This window comes from Gymnoscopelus braueri, assembly GCF_963280865.1.
Source record: "Gymnoscopelus braueri genome assembly, chromosome: 6".
In the NCBI taxonomy this organism is placed as follows: Eukaryota; Metazoa; Chordata; class Actinopteri; order Myctophiformes; family Myctophidae; genus Gymnoscopelus; species Gymnoscopelus braueri.
This window is the reverse complement of record NC_137607.1, coordinates 25,402,300-25,427,724: the sequence shown is the minus strand read 5'-3', so window position 1 is coordinate 25,427,724 and position 25,425 is coordinate 25,402,300. Positions and strand designations below refer to the sequence as shown.

Below are 25,425 nucleotides of genomic sequence, written 5' to 3'. Positions count from 1 at the left end.
ATGGCACAATTACGTTTTCTTTTTTCTTCTGCCAGATACAAAACTATCTAGATTCGCCTAAGATTCACAGTCTTGTGTACAAGTGGTTTTTGAACTGCTATACAGGTACACACATGTTGGAGGATACCTGTATGAAATTCCAGATACCTAGGTAGGTCAATATGCTTCAGAGGAAAGATAGATAGAAAGGAAGAAAAAGACAAAACTTTAAAGAGAAAATCCACAGATTTACAGTGGGTCTTGCAAAGTACAATCTAGATATGTGAACAGGAACAAGCCTGTGTCCTAAAGCTGTGGTTCTCAAACATTTTCATGTCAAGGACACACAAATTGATATATATTTGGCCTCGGACCCGTTATTTGAAAAGATTTTGTGCTATAAGAGATGTGTCAACATTTTTGAACAGTTTTAGATAACAACCCATCTACAAGCTGACTGTTTCGAATAGCTGAAAAATACCATAGGGCTTAAGTGTTTTATCCGTTTCTCATTTAGCTGGGAACGGGTCCGAGCTAAATGAGAGTCCCCAGAACTCAATTTGAGAATCATTGTCCTACAGACAGAGCTTAGACTATGCTGATGATGGCTGGTAAACCAGTCCTGATTTAGACTTGGGTTGCACGCTGGTGTTGCGCACCGAAAATAGCAGATCTACAAGCTCACAACACATCGCACTGTGACACGTATAACGTACACGTAACGCTGGGGACAGCGACTGTGTAGTCTCTCAAGCCAGACAAGTATTCCACCATCTTCAAATGCTATAATTACACCCCTGAAGGCAGCACACAGGAAGCGGTCATCTGTCATTTCCGTTCACAAAAGTATGATTCAAAATAGCTTTAAAATATATTTTTGAATGTCCATTTCTGCTAAGCTGCCAGCTAGATGCCAGCTTTGACATATTTTTTATTAAAGTAGTAAAAAGTTACGTGACTGCAAAGACGAAATGGAAGTGTGTGCGCGTGCGCGGGGGCATGCCACTTCATAGCGTTTTTCAACACTTCTGTTGCACAGACTGTGGTGGAAGCATTTGAAAACTGTCAACGGTCTGTCTTGAGACTACCAACTGTGTGCAAAGGCATTTCACAGGAATGTGTGGGTAGAATTTTGGTTTTTATGTGCTAGCACTTCTATGAAATGATGTTCAGTTGGATGTAAGAGGTCAAATATGCTAAATGTTCAAATTTCTCTTGTCACTGGAGCAGCTGTTGGTTTTGTCGTTTTTCTAGTCATACGTTTAGGGAGCTGTTCATGTTCACATTCATTGATTGGACTGTGTAAGTACAGTATATAAATGTTAAGGCAGTTCTGTTTTAGGATTTTCACTTGAAGGTCAGACTGGTACCACTTATTATCTCTGCATACTCCACAAACATCCACTGTTCAAATACTGCCTGTCCACACCAAAGATCATGATTGACAACAGGTACCTCGGTCAATAGTACACCAACAAACATCTTTGACTTTTTACCCTGATAAAAAAAGAAATCATTTAGACATATATGACATGATGAATGTATTGGAAACATACCGTTTTAAACTCTGCACTAATTAACGACAATGATGTACAACAGTTAAAATACATTAAATGCATGTAAAATTAAGCCAGATACTAAAAGCCACAGTTTTCTTTTTGCACAGGTGTGTGGCTACCATGAAATGTCACCGGAGTTGCCTAAATGTTCAAATGTTAACTCAGCAAACTAATAAAAAGTTATCTGTGGGCTACAGTTCAGTGTAGCACATACTGTACAGACAGGAACCCTCGATATAACCATGGCAACATAACAAACAATGATTGTCTACTACACAGACACGGGCAGTGTAGCGATAACAACTGTACAGCAACAAACACATTCAAACTCAGGTGATATCTGTTCCCTAGCTGCGTCTGTGAAGTTTCTCTGAAATGTCTTCATCCATGACCATGTACTGTAGTCTATCTCACCAAAATAAACTCCCCACTCCAACTAAGACCAAAATAAAGCATCCTTTTTGTGATTATATAGAATCGAGAATTATTCCATTACCACTCATACTTCTTCATTATGATGAACATGATATTGGGAGTAAATGCATTCTAAATATTGCTTACCTGCTATCTGCTATGGGGATGTGGACATGACATGGACATGACATATATACAAAGTGTTACACTAATCCTCAACACAATGGAAGAACACATTCAATTATTTTTCTTTTTAGAACCTACACCTTGCAACAGTCTCCATATGAGTAGGGTTGTTCCTTACTATCTAGGCAGAATTCCATTTTCCCCCTTTAGTACATTTATAAATCACTTTAGTTATTGCCTTATGTGCCCTCTTGGAGGAACTCCCACTGGCACGCAGTTTCCATGGGTCTTGCCATCACATAATTTCCATTTAAAACATTATGGACAGCAACAGAGAAATGACAGAGAAAGGCGGTATATAAGGCCAAGAGAAGGAGACCTATTATTATGGTACAAAATACACATGAATAAATTAAGGAGTTTACACACAGCTTCTCCTACACTGGGTCAAACTACCTTGAAAGAAGTGAGGAGGTAGGAGGCGTGTAAGAGCTGTTGAGCAGGGAGGAGAGCCAAGGGAAGCAAATAGTAAATGAAGAAGGGAAATGGTAAAGGAATGGCCCACAGAGTAGACCATATTAAAGGAAAAGAGGAGACAACAGACGGAGACACACATCCAGCTCGGTGTCCAACACTCTGCTCCTCATCCTGGACAACCACCAATGAGATTTGAGCTAGGCAGGCACGCTAAAGCAATCTTTGTACATGTGTGGGAAGGCAGACTAGTGGTGGATATTTATGCCTGATTTATACTTGGTTGCGCATTGTATCACGTACCAAAAATATCAGATCTACAAGCTTCTACATCGGCCATTTTAAGTATAAATCAGGCATCATAGTGAAAATGATTCTTTTTGCAAGATACAACAAGTCCTGGATAAGCAATTTTGGCCAACGTACCACTCAGACTGATCTACAGATCTGCAGTTTCTACTAGCCAATCATCAGTCTGATAGTCTTTGAGCTGATGATGTGTGTCACACACAGAGTCAACGGACGTGGCTCGTTATTGTAGTCTTTATAAACATTATATTCATGAAACATACTTGAGGAGGCAGGCACGCGTTGCAGATTCATGCGTTCACCAGGCTAATAACTTGTTAGTCTGCTCAGTAAAAGACAACGCATCCCGTTTGTTCGATTTGTCTTTTCACTCAGACTTGTGTCCATCACAAGCACCTAATGTACAATATCTTATTGTACATGGTACAGAATGTACTGTACGTACAATACGTGCGTTTTATAAGCTCAGCATCAAACCCCCCCTTACGCTGTTGAAAGGCACACGGATTCTATTATGTAAATGTCCATATCGCTAGTTTACTCTCACAAACATGCTGCATGAAATATTCATTCCTACGATGAGTGAGTTTTGACATGGAAACTGCCTCACATGCTCACTTCCCAACCAGCCAGCCACTCTCAATGCTAAACAGGACAGGTACACTACTTTTTTTCTGCTTAAAACGTATTCTCCTTAATAAAATGTTCCTTTGAATATACCTGCATTTCATTCACTCTGGATTTATGCACTGTATTTACACAAAGGTTAAAATAATAACGGCACATTTTCAAACAAACAAAGTACATTTACTTTCAAAGGCATTAAAAAGTCAAATAGCTGTGTATATACGGTGGCAGTGTTTCTTAAAACTGGGGGACGGGACTCAAAATGCAGCCCTGTTTCTGCTGGGTCCCCACGTGTCCAGAGTAAAAACAAAATAAAAACGTATCCGTAAGAGTCTGTCCCGGAGTGAGTATCGAAACTTCTCAAAAATAGGTCCTGGCGCAGAGAAAGTCTAACCAACCGCCTCTTTCTACAGCTCTGCAACGATGACTGATTCGTTGTACATCATTCTGTTGGGGTCCGAGGCCAGCAGCGCATGGTCCATCATCATGCCCTTCTGGGTTACTTGTCCGTATACTTGAGCGATGTTCCCGGGCACCACGCAGTGAGAGAGCAGTGGCGTGTTGGCGTCGTGGTTGGAGCCCGTGGTGGAGGGCACGTTGCTGACGTGCCCCGTGCTGGTGGACCCGCTGGCACTGCTCGGCGAGCGGCTCTTGGGAGGCGGGAGATGGTGCTGGACGACCCGGGGCGCCGGGACCTGGGCTTGGAAGTGGGCCGGAAAAGCCGCGTAGCCCGGCGGGATGGGATAGCCGTTGACCGGGATGAATCGCTGGTGCCCCTGGGGCACCGCCACGGGGGTCCAGCCCGGCGGGATCTGACCCATCTGGCCCGGCGGGGCGATGGCCTGGGCCGGGTAGAGGTACCCTGCGGCTGCTGCGGCTGCGGCGTAGCGGGGGTTGCTGAGGTTGCTGACGGGGCTGGCGCTCAGCGAGGTGGTCTGGGTGGTGGCGTTGCCCCCTCCCCCGGAGGGCGTGCTGGAACTGGCGTGGGACGAATGCCCCTCCCAGGCCCGCAGCCGGGAGTGGATGTCTTTGAAGCGGGGGCGACGTGCGGGTCCCTCCTGCCAGCACTCGGTCATCAGGCCATAAACCCTGTGTGACAACAATTTGTATAACCTTTAAGGTTGATGCATCGGGAACTATTACAGTGGATTTACAATAGTGTGTTTCTATTTTTGTGCATTTGACTCACTGTAGTGCTGTGTTAAAGGAGAATTTTGGACTAAGGTTTTCTTATACAAAGCTATTAAAATACGCGATCTAGCGCAAGGCCTATCCACGCACGTTTTAAGCTGTGGCGGACCCGGGATGGAGTTATGACATTTTTCTACTGTACCATTCATCCTAAGATATCATAACATCACAAAAAAGGTAAGAAAACCTTAGTCCAAAATTCTCCTTTAAGTTGGAGGATTTAACCCACCTTCACTATTCAGTATTTCAGACAGACGGTAGCTAAAACTATTTGTATTTATTTTTTATCAGTATTTCATACTGCTAGCTGCTAGACATTGTAAGTGTATGACACGACATAATTCAGATGGGTTAATGGTTCATAATATATTATTTTCAAATGTGTATTTAACTGATGCTTATTTTCCTATAACGAGCTACCTGGCATATATTTTCCCGTTCTACTTTTCAATATTGTGTGATACAAATCAAGTCGGCAAAAGTTTTGGCTATACCTGGGCGGACAATCCTCAGGGCAGGGCAGCAGCTGTCTCTTCCTCACCATCTCCATCACTTCCTGATTGGAGAAGCCGTAGTAAGGCTGAAGGCCGTAGCTGAAGATCTCCCAGAGCACCACGCCAAATGACCAGATGTCCGAGTCAGTGGTGAACTTGCCGTAGGCAATGGCCTCTGGGGGCATCCAGCGGATGGGTACCAGGGATTTGGGTTGAACCCGGTAGTAGTCTGAAGAGTAGATCTCCCTCGACAGGCCCAGGTCAGAGATCTTGACATGGAGCTGTTCGCCTACTAGAATGTTCCGAGCAGCCAGATCCTTGTGGATGTAGAAGTGGCTGGCTAGGTACTCCATGCCAGCAGCCACCTACGGAGGATTAAGTTAGGTTAGAAAATGTTAAGGCTTCCCTCAAATTATCATACCCCTGATAAAAGAAAATCTAAGATATTTTCTCACGAGGCCTCTTTAAAAATATAATTATATTTATAATATTTTGGATAGATCACTGGAAAACAGGAGGGTGCCTAGTAGAGCCCTGGGGGATCAGCCATGTGTAGGGTTTAATTGGTTAAAGTCCTACCTGTATAGCCATGTGGAGGAAGTCTCCGTGGTCTAGGCTGGATTTCACCGTGCCGTCCTCGTCACTGCTGCAGCCCACATCAGAGTGTGGCGAACGCATGATGAGGAACTCGTGGAGGTCGCCTTGGGGCAGGAACTCGAAGAGCATGCAGATGGGCTGCTCCTGGGTTACCACGCCTAGCAAGCACACCACGTTGGGGTGTTGTAATTCAGCTAGCACGGTCGCCTCCTGTGTTGAGAATCAGAAGGCCTTTGTCAAAAGAGAAATGGCTCTGCAAGAGGCTAGCCAAGTGTCCAGAGCTAATCTTGCAAACCGCTGTATCGATCAGTACCAACATTTGTATGCATGCTGCCAACAGACTACAGAAGTACCTCCACTAAATGATTCACGTATGTTTTATACTTTTTGAAATATTTAACTCTCTCACTGCCAAGGACGACTTATGAAGATTTACTGCTCCATTCACTTCCTGGTTAACTTATTACTTAAAAATCCTGTATCTCGGCTCCTGTGTACTTTTTTTTATTACTATGTAATTTTCAAAGGCGTATAAAAGCGAACGGGAGGTCGCGATGAATTTTTTTTTTCTTTTTCGCGGAAGCACAGTGAAACCCTCTGTGATTAGCAACCATCAGGGGATCGATCATACTGGAGATAAATATTCTGTGACTACTTCAAAAAGGTAAGAAAATGAAGATGGCAAGTCATGATGTTGCTGAACTTGCCATTCATGCGTTAGGTCAGTTTGTTAATTAATGATCCCATAGCCCTGAGCCAACGTGGATGTGTGGGTGCTTGCGATAATATCTTACCTGCTGGAATTCACCCCACAGTTGGGTATTGGAGAAATCTTTAAGCGTTTTGACGGCCACAAGCTGTGCCTGGTCCATGCCTGGCAGGTACAGGTGACCCTTATAAATCTTCCCCAGGTTGCACTCTCCAAGATCCTCCATGAAACGCACAGCCGACAGGGGCAGCTCTTTGGCCTTACTCTAGAGAGACAAGAGACGCATGACAGAGAGGGAAACGTAGATCATTATTAGTCTGTAATACATTTATCATAATTGTCCCAGAATGGGAAAATGTGGACATAAAAGTTCACATTGGTGCTGGTTCTAATTTGATGCAGGCAGACTGCCTAACGTAACAGCGAGTAAGTGTCTACAGTTGTGTGTGTGTGGTCAATACATGTGATTGTGAGAGAAAGAGGGAAAGAAAATAAGATATAGCCTGTAGAGCTGATAATTATCACAATCAGGCTGAAAACATTATGTCATCTCTGTAACTCGGCTTCTTTCTACAAGCAAACTGGACCAACCCCCAAAACATCAGCTATTAAATCTTGCAAAAATGCTCACTACTCAATTAACTGACAAGCCAGTCTTGGCACCTTTTTGATAAATTGTGGATAATTAATTTTCAAGCAGTTACAGTTGCAGAATACGGGGGCTCCAGGAATAACAGAAGGTCTTTATGTGAGGGATGATCAACTAACTGCTGCTTTCCACTGAGTTGTGAACTGAACCATGACAACAGAGGCTGCTTACTGGAAAGGGCATAATAGGCAGTTTTGATTGTAGACCCCAAATCTAATTGAACAGAACTAGTGGGCTGTTATTTTCAGTTAAAGCTATGGCTTCACGGAGATGAAGGACATATCTCATCTAGCAATGATTTCATATGCAGGTGTCCTGCCAAAATATGGTACCGTCAGCTTTGCCATTTTCTTCTCCTTTTTTTAAGTAGGAAATTTAATTATTTGATTATATGGTCAAAAAATGTTTTCATGACCTGGAATGACGCAGAAGCATTCATATTCAATTCCAAAAATTCAAGAATTATTATTCTCCTCTCAGGAGAATAATATGTTACGGAGCCAAAGTCACAGCATATTCTCCATGACCTGCGTGTCCAATGACAGCCAATCCAAGATCATCGATGTTCAATTTCAAAACCCCACTGTGGTAAATATCCAAACACATGTGCTCATGCGACTTTTCTTGGAACGCCAGTCTGTCATCGAACGGCGGCCAGCGACGCTTGAATTGCGCGTTCAAAGTAAAAACCAGAGACACCAGACCGCCCACAGGGTTTAGCTGAGCGCAGCTCTGTGGTGAGGGTGGGGATATTAGAATATTGGAGCGTGCTCTTTGAAGGTCTAATGCTCTTGTTTGCCTTCCGTTGCCTTATAATCTGAGCAGACTTCAGCCAGCATCTCCTCTATCTAAAAAGCTGTCCAGGTGATCCAAGAGAGTGAATCTGCTTAGCAGGGTGCATGTGTGAATGTGTGTACGTGTGTGTGTGTGTGTGTGTGTGTGTGTGTGTGTGTGTGTGTGTGTGTGTGTGTGTGTGTGTGTGTGTGTGTGTGTGTGTGTGTGTGTGTGTGTGTGTGTGTGTGTGTGTGTGTGCGTGTGCTTGGGAGGAGATAAAAGGTGAGAAGGACAGGCGGCGGGTTGGCAGAGAGTTTGAAATTCCGGGAACTCCTTGATGAATAATGAAATTCCTGAGAGGGGGAGGAGAGGTCGATTAGGCACAGAAGGGGGTTGTTGCGGCGCAAAAAGAGTTGCTGGTACTCTGACTGTCTGTCTGTCTGTCTGTCTGTCTGTCTGTCTGCCTGCCTGCCTGCCTGCCTGCCTGCCTGGGTGGGTGTGGGGGCAGTGGTGGTTGTGCTGATGTTTTGAAAGAGACAGATGTTTTTAGTTATGAGTTCGTTCCCCACACCCAAACCCTCAGATCTTCCTCAAAGCATGCAGGTTGTGCGTGTATGTTTGTGTGGGTAAAGATCATCATGGGCAACAACCTCTGAATGACCTTAGAGCAAGGCCTGCTGGGGTTGGCAGGAAACACAGTGGAAGTATAGTGAGAGTGGGGAGAAAGGCATGGTATCGAAAACAAGCACGGTTCCTTTAGAGATTCCCTTTCCAGCTCGTCTTCGCTACACTCTGCAAAGTGTGTCAGTGAAAATGTCTTCTCTGCAACAATGACATAAAAAAGCCCTCTCTTCAAAGCCTTTCCACGCTTGTGTCTACAGCTGCTGGCTGTACCGTCAGAGACTACCTTGGCCATCAGCTCCAAGCTACACAGATATGCGGTACTGGATAAGTCATCAAACAGGGAGGGCGTCGGGAATATAAACAGGCCTGATGTGACTGGGCTTGCGACCTTTGGCTGGAATATGATAGGGATTCTAATAAGAGCTGGCAGAACATACCTCATGTTTACCATTACAAAGACGTCCTGGGAGAGAGGGAGGGGACCCGGGGAGGAAAAGGAGAAGAAAGCAAATATATATATGTGTGTGTGTGTGTGTGTGTGTGTGTGTGTGTGTGTGTGTGTGTGTGTGTGTGTGTGTGTGTGTGTGTGTGTGTGAGTGAGAGTGAGAGTGTGAGTGAGTGAGAGAGGAAAGAAAAGAAAGAGGGATATGAGGACGGTGAGGGAGAGAGAGAAAGAGAGAGGGATATATAAAGCCAGCAAAACGAGAGGAAAGGGTAGAATGAAAAAGAGATCCCGTGAGAGATATTATGAAGAGAAAGAAGAGGGGGGGGGGGTCAATTGGAAAAGAGCTGGAAACAGACATAGAAGGAGGGAGATAGATATAATGGAGATAAAATGGAGGAGGTAGAGAAAGGGAGAGAGAGAGAAAAAGAGAGAAACCAGTGGAGAAAGAGTTGCAGCTGAACATTCCTGGACCGTGCCGGGCTCTGATGATACAGATCAGAACCCTCTGCCAGGAACGTCTCACTCACACATACAGTAAGCACGCATGCACGCACACACAGATCAGCCACCACATCCCTTTTCTGGGCATGTCATTAATAGGCAAACATTTGGTGAAAATGTCACACTGTGACGGGTTGTGAGCTGCTATTTTAGACCTGCTATTTTCGGCAAAGAGATTTGGTGTAGAAGGAAAAAGGGAGTGGGCCAAGTATAGACCTCTGGGGGACACCGGTCCACGAAGTACAAAGGGTTTAAGTGGATAAACACACACAGAAATACAAATATATAATATATAGAAATAATAAATGTAATAATAATAATAAATTGTACTTGTAATGCACTTTATATTTGAACCAGATCTCAAAGTGCTACATTTCAAGAAAAAAATTATGAAAAATAATAAGAAAAACAATGAAATGAATAGAATTCAGATCAATGGTCAACTATTACACAGCTAAGAAAAAGGAAAAAAAACAAACAAAAGGCATCAATATGTCCATCTAGGCCAGGGGCGTCGTTACCAATGTTTTATCCAAAGCCACCAATAAAAAAAAATTATAAAAAAATGTATATATCTACAACCCTAACCTAACCCTACCCCTAAAACCGAAATAAAGTAAAAAAAAACGGGGAAAAAAGTACCCAAATCCGGCGAAATCCGTGAAAAAAATCGCGTAAGCGCGCGAATGTGTCCGTTGCCTGGGGGGCTAAGCCCCCAACCTAGTAGAGACCTAGGAACGCCTCTGATCTAGGCCAATGCGTCAACGGACTGTGGTGCTCTCAGATGGTCAGGGAGGACATTTCAAAGCCGTAGTAGTAGTACTGTGTGAAAACAAAGACTGTCACTGCATGCTCTCTCTCTCACGCACACACACACACGCACACGCACACGCGTATCTTAACCCACTGAGACCAGTGTGCTGCTTCCCAATGTTAGCCACGCTGGAACAGAGAGGACTGTGCCAGTATTTTGACTCTCTCTGCAGTCTGCCATTATTACTTATAAAGATAAACAGAGGAGAGGGCTCATTTAAATTCACCACATGAGAGTTCACAAGCTCTTTCTCTCTGTGTGTGTGTGTGTGTGTGTGTGTGTGTGTGTGTGTGTGTGTGTGTGTGTGTGTGTGTGTGTGTGTGTGTGTGTGTGTGTGTGTGTGTGTGTGTGTGTGGATTGGGCCTATGTGCTGCTGTGTAAGCGAGGAATGCAGGAATGAGACAATGGCAGTCAGTCAGAAGATGTCTGTCTGTATTATTAGCCCCATATGTTCTTTCTGCTGAGAGTAGCAGGAGAGAGAGAGAGAACTGAGATGCATGATAGATATACGATGGGAGGTCCTGCAGTGGCTACCATTGTACTTACTGTAAAAACAAACGTACTGTAACAAAAACATATTGTACATCATCCAAAAATGTTTCATAGAAGCGTCATCCCAGCCTCGTTCTTGGTAGAGTGTACTATGCTCTCTTTGTACGGTAGAGCGGAGCACGCTATTTTGGATGCAGTGGGTCATATATCAGACTTTGCAGAGAGTTACAGCCGACCCTTCTGCACCCTTTACAGGCTTGTCCTGAATGCATCGCGGCTTCATTAGATAGAGTACACCGTGAAGACATCATTTGGTCACACCGCCCGCTCTGTCTGCCTCTTCCTCTCTCTTTACGTACACACACAGACGCACCGAAACACAAACGCAGCCCACCGGAGCACACTCCAGTACGGCTTGTGCGTTTAACCCATTAAGACCTGAGGCCGATTCTACAAATGTCTTCTAAATCCTAACAAAATATATGTTTCTATATCAGTGGTTCTCAAACTTTTTCATGTCAAGGACATCCAAAATTATATATATATTTTGGCCGCGGACCCCCCATCTAAAGATATTTTGTTCCAGGGACCCCCAGAAGCAACGATTTGAGTTTAAATGTTTGCTTTAAAAATATATATACATATTCACAAATGCACAAATTTTCAAAAATAGCAGATCTACAAGCTCATAGTGCGGCACTCGGTGCCGCGCTATGAGCTTGTATATCTGCTATTTTTGAATAGCCAAAGTATAAAATAATGGTTTAAGTGGTTACACAGATGCGTTCTTGGTATTAATGGGTTAAGTGTGTGTGTGAGCATGTACTGTGCTGGTAGTGTCTTTGTCCTGTATGTTTTTCTATTGTTTGTGAATGTGTCTGGTATGTTTTTCTAGTGTGTGTGTGTGTGTGTGTGTGTTGTTTTGACTTTACCTTAGGCTTATATGCGGTGGTGAGCATGGACATCTCCACGTTTTGCCCGCGGACTGGTTTGGGCTGGCGCGGGGCGGGGGGCCTGGCGGACTTTTGGTTGTTGCGGCACACACAGATGAAGAAGAAGAGCAGGGCGATGGCCAGTGGGATGGCTACACTGGGAACTAGGATGTATAGGATTTCCATGTTGCTGCCACCGTGCTTCTCTTTATGATCTGGGTGTATGGACGAGAAATAACGTCAAATATAAAGATTGGAGAATTGGTCTGAGGACCAGTATTGACACCCTGATGTTCTTCATCAAGACTCAAGAGGCCACTGACACACATTCAATTAACACTATGATGCTTGAGGATGTATTTTGAGTTCATTGTTGATAGTTATATCATAGTCTACAGAAACAGCAATATTTCCAATATGATCCGTTGAATTATGTTAAACCTGCATGAATTTGGTAGACATGGCAGATTACTTTACAATAGGGTCCTTGCTTCACAACAATAATTCTGTTAATTTTTTTTCTTTATAGCTGTACTTTTTGTACAGCCTGTACTGTTTCACTCTGGTATACTCTGTTACAATGAAAACAATACCTACTTATATAAAACAACCCACTTCAATGCCATATCAACTTTTAAATGAGCCTATTAATTTATATCTTATTTTGTTATAATGATAAGCTCCACTCCATAGGTCACAGATAAAACACACTGCATTATGTTGACTCAACATGACTCAAGGCAGGCCGTTTCACTGTTACACATTTAACATTTGAGTACATACAGATGGAATATGTAAGGTATGCAGGTATGTACTCAAATGGTAATGATTAATTAACACTATTAATTGGAGTCGAGTTAAATACATTTCCATCTAAACCATTAACATACTGCTGCCTTTTAGAATTTTGAGAAGGTCAAAGGGCCGGGTCCGGCCCGGCCCTCGGGCCGTATGTTGCCCATGTGTGTTCTGGTAAAGTGTCTCACCACAGACGGCTATGTCACAGAGCTCCATGCGGACACTATCATCCAGCGTGAAGCACCAGGGGGCCTCATGCTTGTTCCCTGGGTTGCGGCAGTACGAGTGTCCCCCGTTGAGTTCTGGGTAGCGGACGGCCAGGTAGGTATGGCTGTGAGGGTACTGGGAGTTCCAGGGCTGACACTGTCGCCCTGACTTGGTCACACTGACCGTACCACGGTAATCTGACCCACTGCTGTTGAAACATTTGTGATCTGCAGAGAGAGAGAGAGAGACAGAGACAGAGACAGAGACAGAGACAGAGAGAGAGAGAGAGGGAGAGGGAGAGAGAATCAGGGAAGCGGTTAAGAAGACATTAATAGGAGGCTAACAAAATAAATAAAGGTTTGTATCATTATCTGGATCATAATTATTATCTGACACATACTTAGCACCAACCCTATCACAAACACCTAATGCAATCTTGTAAGTAGAGCGGTCCAGGGATGACATATTTTGTCATTTTTGTCCCCGACAATCTCTGTACTAGCCACTTGTGACAGTAGCAAACACATTTTTTAAGAAGTAAAAGCTTTTCATGAGTAGAGTATTTTCTGATGTATTTATAACCAAACGTGAAAGTCTTAAGCTTGTGTCCAGTCAAGCATCTAAATGCCCTTTCAAAAAGGTAGCAAAAAATGCTAACTTGTTTCCAGGTTTTAGGACAACAAACTTCGGCATTGTGCTAGCTATTGAGATGCCTGTTGTCAGAATATACAGTTACACTACAGTGATTTTAATAGTAAGTTACCACTGAAATAATAACTAAATAATAATAAATTACATTTAAATGACTTAATAACTTACTCTTGTTAATAGGCTCAGCCATGGGGATGCCTATCCTCAAACAGTTGGAAGCCTCAGGACTGTCATAAGCGGCCAGGTCGTCACAGTTTGGCAGCTTCAGTCTCTTGAGGATGATGGGGTTCGAGCGCGCGATGATGTACTCCGTCTTACACAGGTCGTTCTCCAGGATCTCGCACTCGTCCTTGCACAGGTCCCGAGGCTTGTCCGCCCCCGAGCTGCGGTCACACGTGGGAAAGGCAAAGTGGCACAGGGAGGGGATGGCAAACTGAGAGCAGCGGTCCGATAGGTGGTTGGACGTGCCGATCATGGTGAACGCCGCTGTGGAGAGGAGGGGAGGTGGAGTGTTATAATGGACAGGAGGGACACACTGGGTTCAATCACAGCAACCTTCTTACTATGAAGGTGGCTGTAAAAACGAAAGAAAGGAGAAAAAAAGAAACAAAAAAGAAAAGGGCAAAGGTCTGCAAAGATACGCAGAGTATATAAACTAATGACAGGATCATTCTTTGATCAATGAATGGATCAAAGACTGAAGCTGAAGTTAAATGGCAAAAGCTTTTTAAAAGTATGATTCATGGTCATGCTGCATAGTTATTATAAACATATGACTCTCTATGGTTAAGGCGCTCAGGCTGTGATGAAGGCAGCTTTAGGGGTTGGAGAGTGGGGGGGGGGGGGGGTGGAGGATAAAGCAGGGATTAGGGAGTGGATGACAATTATCCATATGATCCTGTACCATATTGTTCCCATGGTAAAATCAGTAGGGATGACATAGGATTATTCGTAAGAGGCTATATGAATACTGAATGCTCTGACTGTCGACAGCACGGTTTACAGTCGTGCTCTGTATTTTATTGCAACCATATATACCGTATACCTTCATATATCTCAATTATCCCATTTCCTTGATGTTCCATATTAGAGGCTGGGTTCATGTCCTTTGGGCTCCAGCCGGCCAATGTTTTAGAATACAATTCAGAGATAGGCTGGCATATGTATGCATGTATATGTTCAGTAATCAAAAACACATGCATGGCATGTGTTTGCACCAAATAAGTTCAAATGCATCAAACACGTGCAAACAAAAACACAGAAACTAACACATGTTTGAGCTCATGGTTGTCCATCACTTACACACACACACACACACACACACACACACACAAGTATATACTCATTAAAAAAACGGAGTTCCCATGTGGTTATGCTGAACTTCCTTTGACTTCACTACAAGATCCTCTAGTCTTCCGGTTTCTGATGTGTAATTAAACATTAAAACTGCACACTAAATCTTTGCAAACCGTTTCCTGTGCTGCAAAAAACAACATGGAAGCCATGGAACAGCAGAATGTATTTGCACAATGACAGAAAAAAAAGAAAACATTTAAACAAATACAAACATACATGGACAAGAAAATAATTAGTAATAATAATAACTAAATAATAATTAGTGTACACCACTGACAGGTGTCCCCCAGGAGTCTAAACTTGGCCCCCTCCTTTTTACCTCTACACCAATTCTGTTTGTAGAACAGTCACCACAGAATAGGGATGCAAGGTTTTATGTGGTTAAAAACAAAGTTTTAAAAAGTAAAGGAAGAGAATACAATATCATGCAGTAAATCATCCAAATCCCACTGCAGTCACCTATTGCTACTGATAGATGTCAGTAAAGGACAGCTGAGCGTCCTGTCATTTTCACTCAAAGCCTCACTTAGAGTCCGAGTACCTCATTGAACATTTTTACGACCTGCAGAGCCCAACAAATCAAATTTAGGAAACATTTATGCAGCGCAGAGCGTGCAGTCTCACAAAGAGCCTCTATCAGCACAAAAAAAAAAGAAAAACCTGTAGCTGTGCAAGAGAGGTGAGCTAAGTCTGTTCAGTCTTTCTACTCTGCAGTGAAACCACCAGTGGTGGAAAAAGTTTAAAAAAAAATTACATAAGTAAAAGTATCAATACTGCAATGTAGAAATACTCTGTTGCAAGTAAAAGTCCGGAATTCAAAATGTACTTGAGTAAAAGTACAAAAGTATTGGTATCAAAATGTACTTAAAGTACCAAAAGTAGAAAGTACTCATTATGCAGAATGTCCTGGGTCCACACCATAAAAACATAAGTGTGTACAGAACTGTATGCATGCATAACACTCCTTTGAAAGGGACAATATTTAACATACACACACATACACACAGTCTCACCTGTGATCTGGGTCTCGATCTCACCCTGCATCTGCAGTGAGTCCACAAAGATGCTGCGGTTGCCAATGAAGCGGGCGCAGGCGATACCTCGGTACGGCTGACAGAAGCCCTCCTCGTCAAAGTCATCTCTGAGAGAGAGAGAGCAGAAGCTTCATTTTCTGATCAAAATGATGCAATATACGGTAATATTCTGTACATGCATGCAAACTTTCTAAATGTTAGTCGTATAGTTGGTCCTATACAACCTTTTCTTTATAAGGCCATACTACATGAACCGTCTTATCTATGTTCTCTACAGACTAATCTTATAAGGGTCCTTATGCTTCGATTCCATGGAAAAATTATGGATGTTGTTCCTCGAACGCGATATGTGTCCCATTTCTGAACGCTGCTAAATGTCTCTTTGTACTGTTTTTAAGGTTCTTTTTTTATATAAAACTTTTTATGTTGCAATTTTATGTTGTTTTTATTCTGAAACTTTTTGTGCAGCGGCTGCAGCCGTCCTTGCCAGGACTCCCTTGTAAAAGAGATTCTCAATCTCACATTATTCTGTGACATGTATGGACAGCGAGAGAGGGAGGGAGGGACATGGAGCATATCGCTGTTGTCGGGCAAAAACCTCATTTAACTCATTCAGTGCCAAAAATATTTCTGGCTATATCACCCCTGTGCCAAGGCCAAAAATACATTGTAAAAAAAAAGTGCTTTGGAGCCGAGATACAGCCTTTTCAGTTAAAAAGTTAAACAAGAAGTGAATGGAGCAGCAAATCTTCAAATCATCATATCTTGGGTTCTGAACCTTTTTTTTCAAAAAAAAAAAAAAAAAAAAAAAAAAGATAATTTTTTGAGTTTTTTTTTTTTTTTTTTTTTTTTTTTTTCATGACGTCTCAGACGTCATTGGCACTCTGGGCTTATGAAAAACGTGACGTCTGCGACGTCATTGGCACTCAATGAGTTAAAATATTGAACCAATTAAAATCATTAACAAGAGCTTGTGACCAAATAATAACTACATAGGATCCGACGGAACACAGGTTCTTTGTTCCATTTCCTGAAAAGGAACGGTTTTGGTTCAGACATACAAGGTTTCCACCCGACAGCGATGATATGCTTAATTCATACACACTCATACGCCAACGTATAAATCAGTCCAGACAAGCAAATAATATCATCAATTAACTGTCTGTAACAGAATTAAAGGTTTGCATATTAAACCTGATCTTGTAGCAGGGCTATCATTTACGTACATAAAACACTACAGTATGTGAAAAGGACATTCATTGTGTGCTGGCTGTTTCCTTACTATCATTTACAACCTGCCAACAACAGGGTGACATTAACTCACTTACCCTAAGATATTGTAATGTGAAAAATGGCCACTAGAGGTCAGCCTGTAGCAGAATATCACACCAACATTAAAAAAGAACCTACAGCACTGTAGTTGCACTGTGTGGAAGTAAGGGCTGTTGGGTCTTATTGGTAAGGCTAAAAACTAAAAGGTTTCCAATTGCTTGGTTGAAGACAAATTATGTCCTAGATAAAAAAAAAAGGTACAGATTGCAAATAAAAACTCCCTCTCCCTCACACACACACATCTATACACGTGCACACTCAGTGCAGATGTAAACCACGTTAAGAGTTAATGCTGGGCCGTTTGACTTTATTCCTGTTTATGGCAGAGAGATGTCATCATGGACCATAATGTGAAACACATGGGCGAGAGAGAAAGAGTGAGAGAGAACTCGAGAGTGCGAAAGCGAGAGAGAGAGAGAGAAGAGAGAGAGAGAGAGAAGAGAAACCCATGCTTTGTTGTGTGTTATGTGTCTGATAATGTTGGGGGTCATGATTTTTCAAAACAATGCAACTTTAACTTTTTCATTTAATAGTTTCTGCTCCATTTCACTCTTCTTCCATCCAGTCCTCTTCTTTCTTTCTTTCTTTCTTTCTTTCTTTCTACCTTCCTTCCAAGCCCCTCGTTTTGACCCGTCTTTATTTCTCTCTCAAGTTTTAGTCTCTTTCTCGAGGCGGTCTCTCTTCTACACTCACACATATGTGCACTGTGCGTGTGCTCTCTCCCTCACTCACACACAAACCACATAGTGACTTGCTTGCTATTTGCACAGTGTGAGATCACTGTGTCATGCAACTGTAGCCGTGCCATATGGGGATTTCAGGACTCAGCACAACCACACAGTCTATAGGGGCAAGTAACACGCACACACACACACACACACCACTCTTGCCATATGAATATATTAATTACACAAAGTAACATGTACTGTAATACAGTAAGTGTACCAACATTACAATACAAAGGTACATTTTAAGCATCAATTAAAGATCACAGTGGTTGCATGCATGCACACACACACTTAGTCGCCCCATGGGTGTGCAAGCGAGGGTCACCAGGGGTCAGTCTCTCAGAGGAGTGTTAAGTGACTAAGGGGCCAAGGTCAGCTCCTGCCCTCTGCCTTGCTGTCTCTGTACAGAGCCAAATGGCCTTTCCAGACACACACTCTCTCTTTCCCCCTCTCTCTCTCAGTAGTGGTCTGCATACTAGGGATTCCATGGAGATACCACACCATTACATTTATGGCTTAATAAAGGTTTTCGGCAGACTTTTTTGTTCTAATGTGTAATTTCCTACTAAAATGTGGATATCGGTAATAATAATCACAAGCCAGGGGGTGTCCTTGAGGAAAAAAAGAGGCTTTTCACCCTCTGCTCAAACCGCAAAGGCGCAAATTACTCCATCGACAAAACGCAATGATCCACAGATTCATTTTTCTGTCCAAGTCTCGTTATGCTCAAGCCCTGCAGAGCGAGTTCATACTGCTGGATTTAAAGATCACTGGCATTGCACTCAGACCACAGCCAGTGATTTATGGAGATAATAGCTTTTACGCCGTTATGTACTATACAGTAGTACAGATGGATCATCTTACAATGAAAGGTCACTATTGTATTATGTTTGATTCAAGGAATCTATCTAACCTAATACAACTTGCGTGTAGGACTTTTCAATGCTGGGCGTCCCTATTTTGGGCATGTCGGAAAAAATAAACGCTCAAGGCTCTTTTGGAAAATAGCAGACCTACAAGCTCACAATGCGTTGGATCCGATGCATTGTGGGCTTGTAGATTCGTTATTTTTTTAATTGGAAATAGGGCTTAAGTGGTTAAGGCTATGAACAGAGAACAAAACAGAGCGGAAAGAGCACACATGGTTCAAAAAGAGGCCTGGAGAGCCTTAAGGTTGGCTTGGTTCTGCATTACACACACACACACACACACACAAATGTAAAGCCACACACAGACAACTAAATGACAAGGGAGAGCAGACAATCCACCGCTGCGCAGCCAGCTCCCCGGGGGCAAATTACAACTCTGGCCGGTCGAGGAGGCCTTGACCAAACCAGCTCAACCCGAATCCCAGATCGCCTCCGAGACCTAACTTCTCTGCATTTCTACTCCCATGATTCAATCTCTCCGCTTCCTCCTCTGTCAATTGTCTTGTATGAGACGACTTTGGTTAACCCATTGATACCTGGAACGCATCTGTGTCACTTTAGATTTCTTTAGGCTATTCAAAAATAGCAGATATACAAGCTCATAGCGCGGCACCGAGTGCCGCGCTATGAACTTGTAGATCTGCTATTTTTGAAAAATCGAGGAAAAAAAAAATTGGGTTTTTTTTTCAATTTTTTTTTAGGATTTAGAAGACATTTCTAGAATCTTCTCAGGTCTTAATGGGTTAAAAGCCTCGTTCGAGGGGCCTCCTGGCGGCTCAGAGGTCCAAAGCACACATCATGCGCACGCGACGTCGTAGGTCGGAATCTGGCTCACAACATAAAACATGTCCGCTCCTCGCTTTATTGTCTAGTAAAACAGAAAAGGCCTTACGATTTTAACATGGAAGAAGCCTAATCTGAGAAGAACCAAAAAAACGCAGGATTGAAAAGCTTCTTGTGCTAAAGGCCTCCTCCACTCAACAAAACCAAGGAAGGCCAATCGCCGCAACATACTTGGAGCTTTTTACAAAATGTGTGCGCGCGTGCGCATGTGTCGGTGCACTATTCCAGGCAGGGAGAGCCCAGTGCGGTTGCTATTTGTGTCAACAGTGGATGGCTGTTCAGGCCTTTTATTTTATATACACCAACGCCACAGGGCCCTGCGTGTAATGTTTTATAATAGTTAATTACAAGGAGCATACTTTCTGTCAAAGGCCCAATCCATAATAGAAAGCTAGACGAAAAAGGCTGGCCCTGCCGCAGAAACTAAACAAGGTGTTGCAGACACTGATTGATTTAACCCATTCAAATCGGGAACGCATCTGTGCAACCACTTTATCCATATTTTATACTTTGGCTATTCAAAAATAGCAGATTATACAAACTCATAGCTCGTAGATCTGCTATTTTGGAAAAATCTTGAACATTTGTGCAAATATTCGAATACTGTATATGTTTTAAAGGGAACATTTTTTACTCAGAACTTTGCTTCTGGGGGTCCCTGGAAAAAAATATTTTGAGATCGGGGTCGGCAGCCAAATACATCTCATTTTGGGTGGTCCTTGACATGAAAATAGTTTGAGAACCACTGATATTATAGAAACATAAGCATAGCTAAAAATTCTAAAATGACACAGTATGCGTTCCCGGATTGATGAATCCAGCAAGAAAATAAGATTGAAAGGTTGTGTCTTGAAGCTTAAAACCCACTTCGCGCACGCACGCACGCACGCACACACACACACACACACACACACACACACACACACACACACACACACACACACACACACACACACACACACACACACACACACACACACACACACACACACACACACACACACACACACACACACACACACACACACACACACACACACACACACACACACACACACACACACACACACACACACACACACACACGCGCAATCCTGAGTGCACCAGACGAACAAAACTTTACCCTTACCCGTTACCCTTTGATGCACAGACATTTGCAACATTGCCCGAAGGAGCCTTATCAGTGGGTTAAGGTTTTGTCTGTGGGGTGTTGGTTAGGGTTGATGGCTGTGGATAAGAGCACAGCTAATAACCCCTACCAGGAAACTGAGACAAAACTGTGAGTCAGGTGAATAAAGGTTTCAGCCTAACAAAAATAGGTGATTCATCATTGATTTTTTACAGAGAATCCTCCAAACATCTTCAAAAACACAGAGAATCCCTTCCAAGTCATGACATCTTCAGGAAGCAAACAAAAAAGATGGACATGTATTTAACCATCACAACCTAGGGTACATGTCAAGCCAATAGCCTGTTGGACCGGTCTGAACCATAGCGTCCCTATTCTGGGGCGAACTGCGAAAATAGATCGGCTATTTTTGGCAAAGAGCTTTGGTGTAGAGGGGAAAAAGTAGGAGACCTAGTATAGACCCCTGGGAGACACCACTCAACAAAGTATGTAGGGTTAAAGTGGTTAAAGAGATGATTTATTGACACCCAAAGAGTAAGTAAGTATATATATATATTTTTTTGGACAAGGAAACCAATCATTGAGATATTTTACAACATGCACATAGCCCCAGGCCTCCCTCTGCTCTGTTACTACACAACCGTTTCATGTTGAGTGGAATCCGTAGACCTGCTGTGTGGACACACGGCCATCTAAACGTTCTCCACAGCTCCTACAACAAAGTGCGGTGTGCAGCCCTTGGTCTACAGAGATGTCAGCGCTCCACGCTCCACACAGCAAGGCAAATGGATTGGGTTCTCTAAAGCCAGCGCGTCCTGCCTCTGGAGCCCAATAACCAGTCACTGTAACCCCCCCCACACACACACACACACACACACACACACACACACACACACACACACACACACACACACACACACACACACACACACACACACACACACACACACACACACACACACACACACACACACACACACACACACACACACACACACACACACACACACACACACACACACACACACACACACACACACACACACACACACACACACACACGGGGGATGCTTTAATGCTTTCCATCCTGCACGCTCAGCCCCAACATCATCCATCCTCTATGTCATTACATCTCCCATTCTTCCTCCTTTCCTCCTTTGTTATCACCATGAGACTTGCTACCCCCTCCTCTCCCTCCCCCTCCTCCTCGCTCTCTCCTTCCTTGTCTCCAGGCCCTTAAGAAGACTCTTCCTCTGTTCCACGGAGACCATCTGTTTACTCGACAAGTCGTTCTCTTAAGTCCTGTCCATCAAAACGGAGCAAAGAGAAGGTAAGAGATTCCCAAGATGATGGACGGACTAAAACAATGCACAAAATAAAAAAAGGAAAAGAAAGAGAGAAAAACTCAAAAACAAAGAACAACATAAGTCATTCATTCATTTGTGTATTTATTCACTGGACGGGGTGAGCCGAGCGCTGTTTCTGATTATTGAGGTGATGAAGCCTTCTTTTGTTGGTGTGCATTTGATTGTCTAATTGGAAAGGACAGGAAAAACCACCAAAGGCAAAGCCTCACGACTACATTCTCAGCTTTCTGGCAAAACTAGCAGCAACATGCATCGGTTTATGCTTCTCGGGGAGGCTTGATTTATACTTAGTCGTCCGCCGGTGTCGCTGCTTTCTATATTGGTTATATTACTCGGCGAGATCTGTGTAAAAAGGCCCCATGGAGGACTTTGAAAACAATGTCTACTTGGAAGGCAATTTTGTGAAATCCGATACCACACGGTGGTGGGAAACATAAAAGAGATACAAAGGGTACAATGTGTGACAAATCTGGATTTGATTAGGTCTGGGGAAAAAAAAAGTCATGTTGTTTGTGCCTCATAGTGCTGAGCCACCACAAACAACTAATCCTGAAGTTGTTGTTACAGTGGCTATAGCAGTTACTCTCATTTAGCCCATTCAATCCGGGAACGCGATTGTCATTTTAGATTTTAGCTATAGCCATTATTTTATACTTTGGGCTATTCAAAAATAGCAGATATACAAGCTCATAGCGCGGCACCGAGTGCCGCGCTATGAGCTTGTAGATCTGCTATTTTTGAAAAACCATGAAATTCGTTGCAAATCTTTGAATATATATTTTTTTACAGCGAACATTTGTAACTCAAATCTATGCACAACAAAAAAAAAATTGAGATGGGGGTCCGCGACCAAATACATATAATTTTGGGGGTCCTTCACATGAAAAAGTTTGAGAATCACCGATTCTATAGCAACATACGGTTTTCAGAAACCTGTTAGGATTTAGAAGCCTTTTGTAGATGCGTTCCCAGATTGAATGGGTTAAGCACTGATTCTTGATGCAGAATTCTGACTTCGAAAGACAGATTTTTGATTAATCACCACAGAATACTCTGAATACAGAGTTACAGGTTCTACGGATGGAGCTACTACAGGGCTTTTGGTTTAGGTGTTGATTATGGATCGCATCTCTAAGCCTACGGCATGTAAAGTCCAGATGAATCATCCCTGTGTTGAGAGGAGGTGTGTTCGCGAGTGTGGCAAGAAGGGAATATGAAACTCAACACACTTTGTCGAAGGGGCTTGTAAGGAGGATGGGATTTAGGGGGTGAGGAGGAGGCGGCTGGGGGGGGGGGGGCAGGGTTGGGCGTATACCGATGACATTTCGGGTTTTAGGGTTTTTGTTACCAGGAGCTTCTGCGAGTGCCGAGTGAAGAGGAGATGATCTGTCAGCAGTGGGCGGAGGATGCCGTCTGTCGCTTCCTGTGGGCCACGCTTCTGAGCGTGTCTCTTTTGTTACGTTTCTTTATTATACAGAGGTTTAATGTATTATTATAGAGTGAACTGTAGAAGAGATAGAACCCATGATGCCATATGCCATACATGGTATAGGACATTTCGTCCACTGACCTGCTTGAATGCCTCACCTCTCTAAGTGTGTGCACGTGCACATGTATTTATGTCTGTGCTTGTGGTGACAATGTATGAGTGTAGTGTGTGTGTGTGTGTGTGTGTGTGTGTGTGTGTGTGTGCGCGCGCGCGCATGGGCACACGTGCTTGCGTGTGTGTATGTGGACAGAGGCCAACACACAAATGAAAGACACAGAGAGGATGGACTGAGAAGATGCAAAGGAAGAGAACAATAGACAATCGTATGATCACTCTCCTTAGGGATCGGGTTACATGGCCTCAACTAAGTCTTTTAGCATCCTGGAGACCAAAGGGAAAAAGTGGGGGGGAACAAAATCTGTTCAGACCAAAGGGAAAAAGTGGGGGGGAACAAAATCTGTTCATCATTATTCTTTCTCTTTATGATTGTGCATTTTCCCTCCAGGAATATGCAATATTCTCTTTCATGCATAGCTGTGATAGAACAAAAAAAGATTGACTGCGTGGTGGTGGGTCTATTATGAACTGTGTCATAAAATTAAGGGCCTAATCGTGCTTTTGGGGGTTTACTCCATTAAGACCGGGGACGTATCTGTGTCACTTTAGATTTCTTTGGCTATTCAAAAATAGCCGATATACAAGAGTGCCGTGCTAATTTTCACAATGTTTCCCTCTTTCTTAAGTAATATTTCACAATTTGGTATCAAAAAGGTCTTAAAAGTCATTAAATTGTCACTTTAGATATGTGCAGATACCCTGTATACACGTATACCGTATGTTTACTGTTGAGTGAGAAAACAATGTTTGCACATTAATGGGACCCCCCCAAAATAATTTGAGGACCACCCCTAGGGGTCCCGACCCCCAGTTTGGGAACCACTGCTGTAGACTGTCCGTGAAGATTCACTGTGTAACCATCACAATGAGCCAAAATGGTCACCAGGGGCTGGGGTTGACTGGGGTCTTTGGCTGCCAGTGGCCCGTGACCACAGTGGGAATGAATGGAGAGCGGGGCCAACTGTGGGACTCCATTAGGACAGAAGGAGAGAAAGAAAGGGCCTCTCTTGGGTCCTCATGTTACTACCACTGGTTGACTGCCACAATAGAGGCTTCTGTCACACAGAGAAAGAGAGAGATAGAGAGAGAGAGAGCTTACTGCTTCTTTCTCTTTTTTACCGATAAAGTGAAAAGCAGAAAGAAGAGATGGACTGTGGAGAGTGGGTAGCGGGAAAGGGAAAATGGTCGGCTTCACTTTCATTTTCAAGTCCGTCAATGCCAGGGTTTTCTTCGAAGCTAAAATAAATATCGAAAGACTTTTAGAAAGACCTTTTGGAATATAAAAATCACACCCTGTGTGAAGTGGGCGGTGTCTTGATAGCTAATCACAATACTGAATGGAGTCAACCAATCATGTACAAAAAATAAATGCATTTATTGAAACACTCTTTATGATGGACGAAACCATAACTTGAAAAAAACCAATTTATGGTTTTTTTCAAGTTATGGTTTCTTATATAGGGCTATGCACATGTGTCATGTGACACTGGCCAATCACAGTCCTGAATAGATTGTGATTGGCCAATCACGGTGCAGGATAATTGTACAAATTTCCAAACCTCACTTATAGGGGCGGTTTCACAGCGCAGGATATTTGTACATTTTTCCAAACCTCACTTATAGGGGCGGTTTCACCGCCCAAAAAGTTTGCCGTGGCCAACCCAAAGACTAAAAGAAATGACTGAGAATGAATCCTCTGTGTTTCGTGATCAGAATGGAGTGCAGAACGGAGTGC

The 25,425-nt window shown here is 43.2% G+C and overlaps 1 protein-coding gene across 1 annotated transcript in view; it reads right to left on the bottom strand.

The window, feature by feature from the left end:
- Positions 1–605: 605 nt before the first annotated feature.
- ror1 (receptor tyrosine kinase-like orphan receptor 1) overlaps positions 606–25,425 on the bottom strand; it is a 140,231-nt gene continuing 115,411 nt past the window's right edge. Inside the window, exons 5-12 of the mRNA XM_080431689.1 lie at positions 15,736–15,863; positions 13,535–13,852; positions 12,697–12,942; positions 11,711–11,925; positions 6,565–6,744; positions 5,753–5,980; positions 5,174–5,538; positions 606–4,577 (exon numbers count right to left, since the gene is read on the bottom strand). Coding sequence (XP_080287815.1) covers positions 3,896–4,577; positions 5,174–5,538; positions 5,753–5,980; positions 6,565–6,744; positions 11,711–11,925; positions 12,697–12,942; positions 13,535–13,852; positions 15,736–15,863 — 2,362 coding nt within the window. The 3' untranslated portion in view covers positions 606–3,895. The remainder of the gene's footprint in view (positions 4,578–5,173; positions 5,539–5,752; positions 5,981–6,564; positions 6,745–11,710; positions 11,926–12,696; positions 12,943–13,534; positions 13,853–15,735; positions 15,864–25,425) is intronic.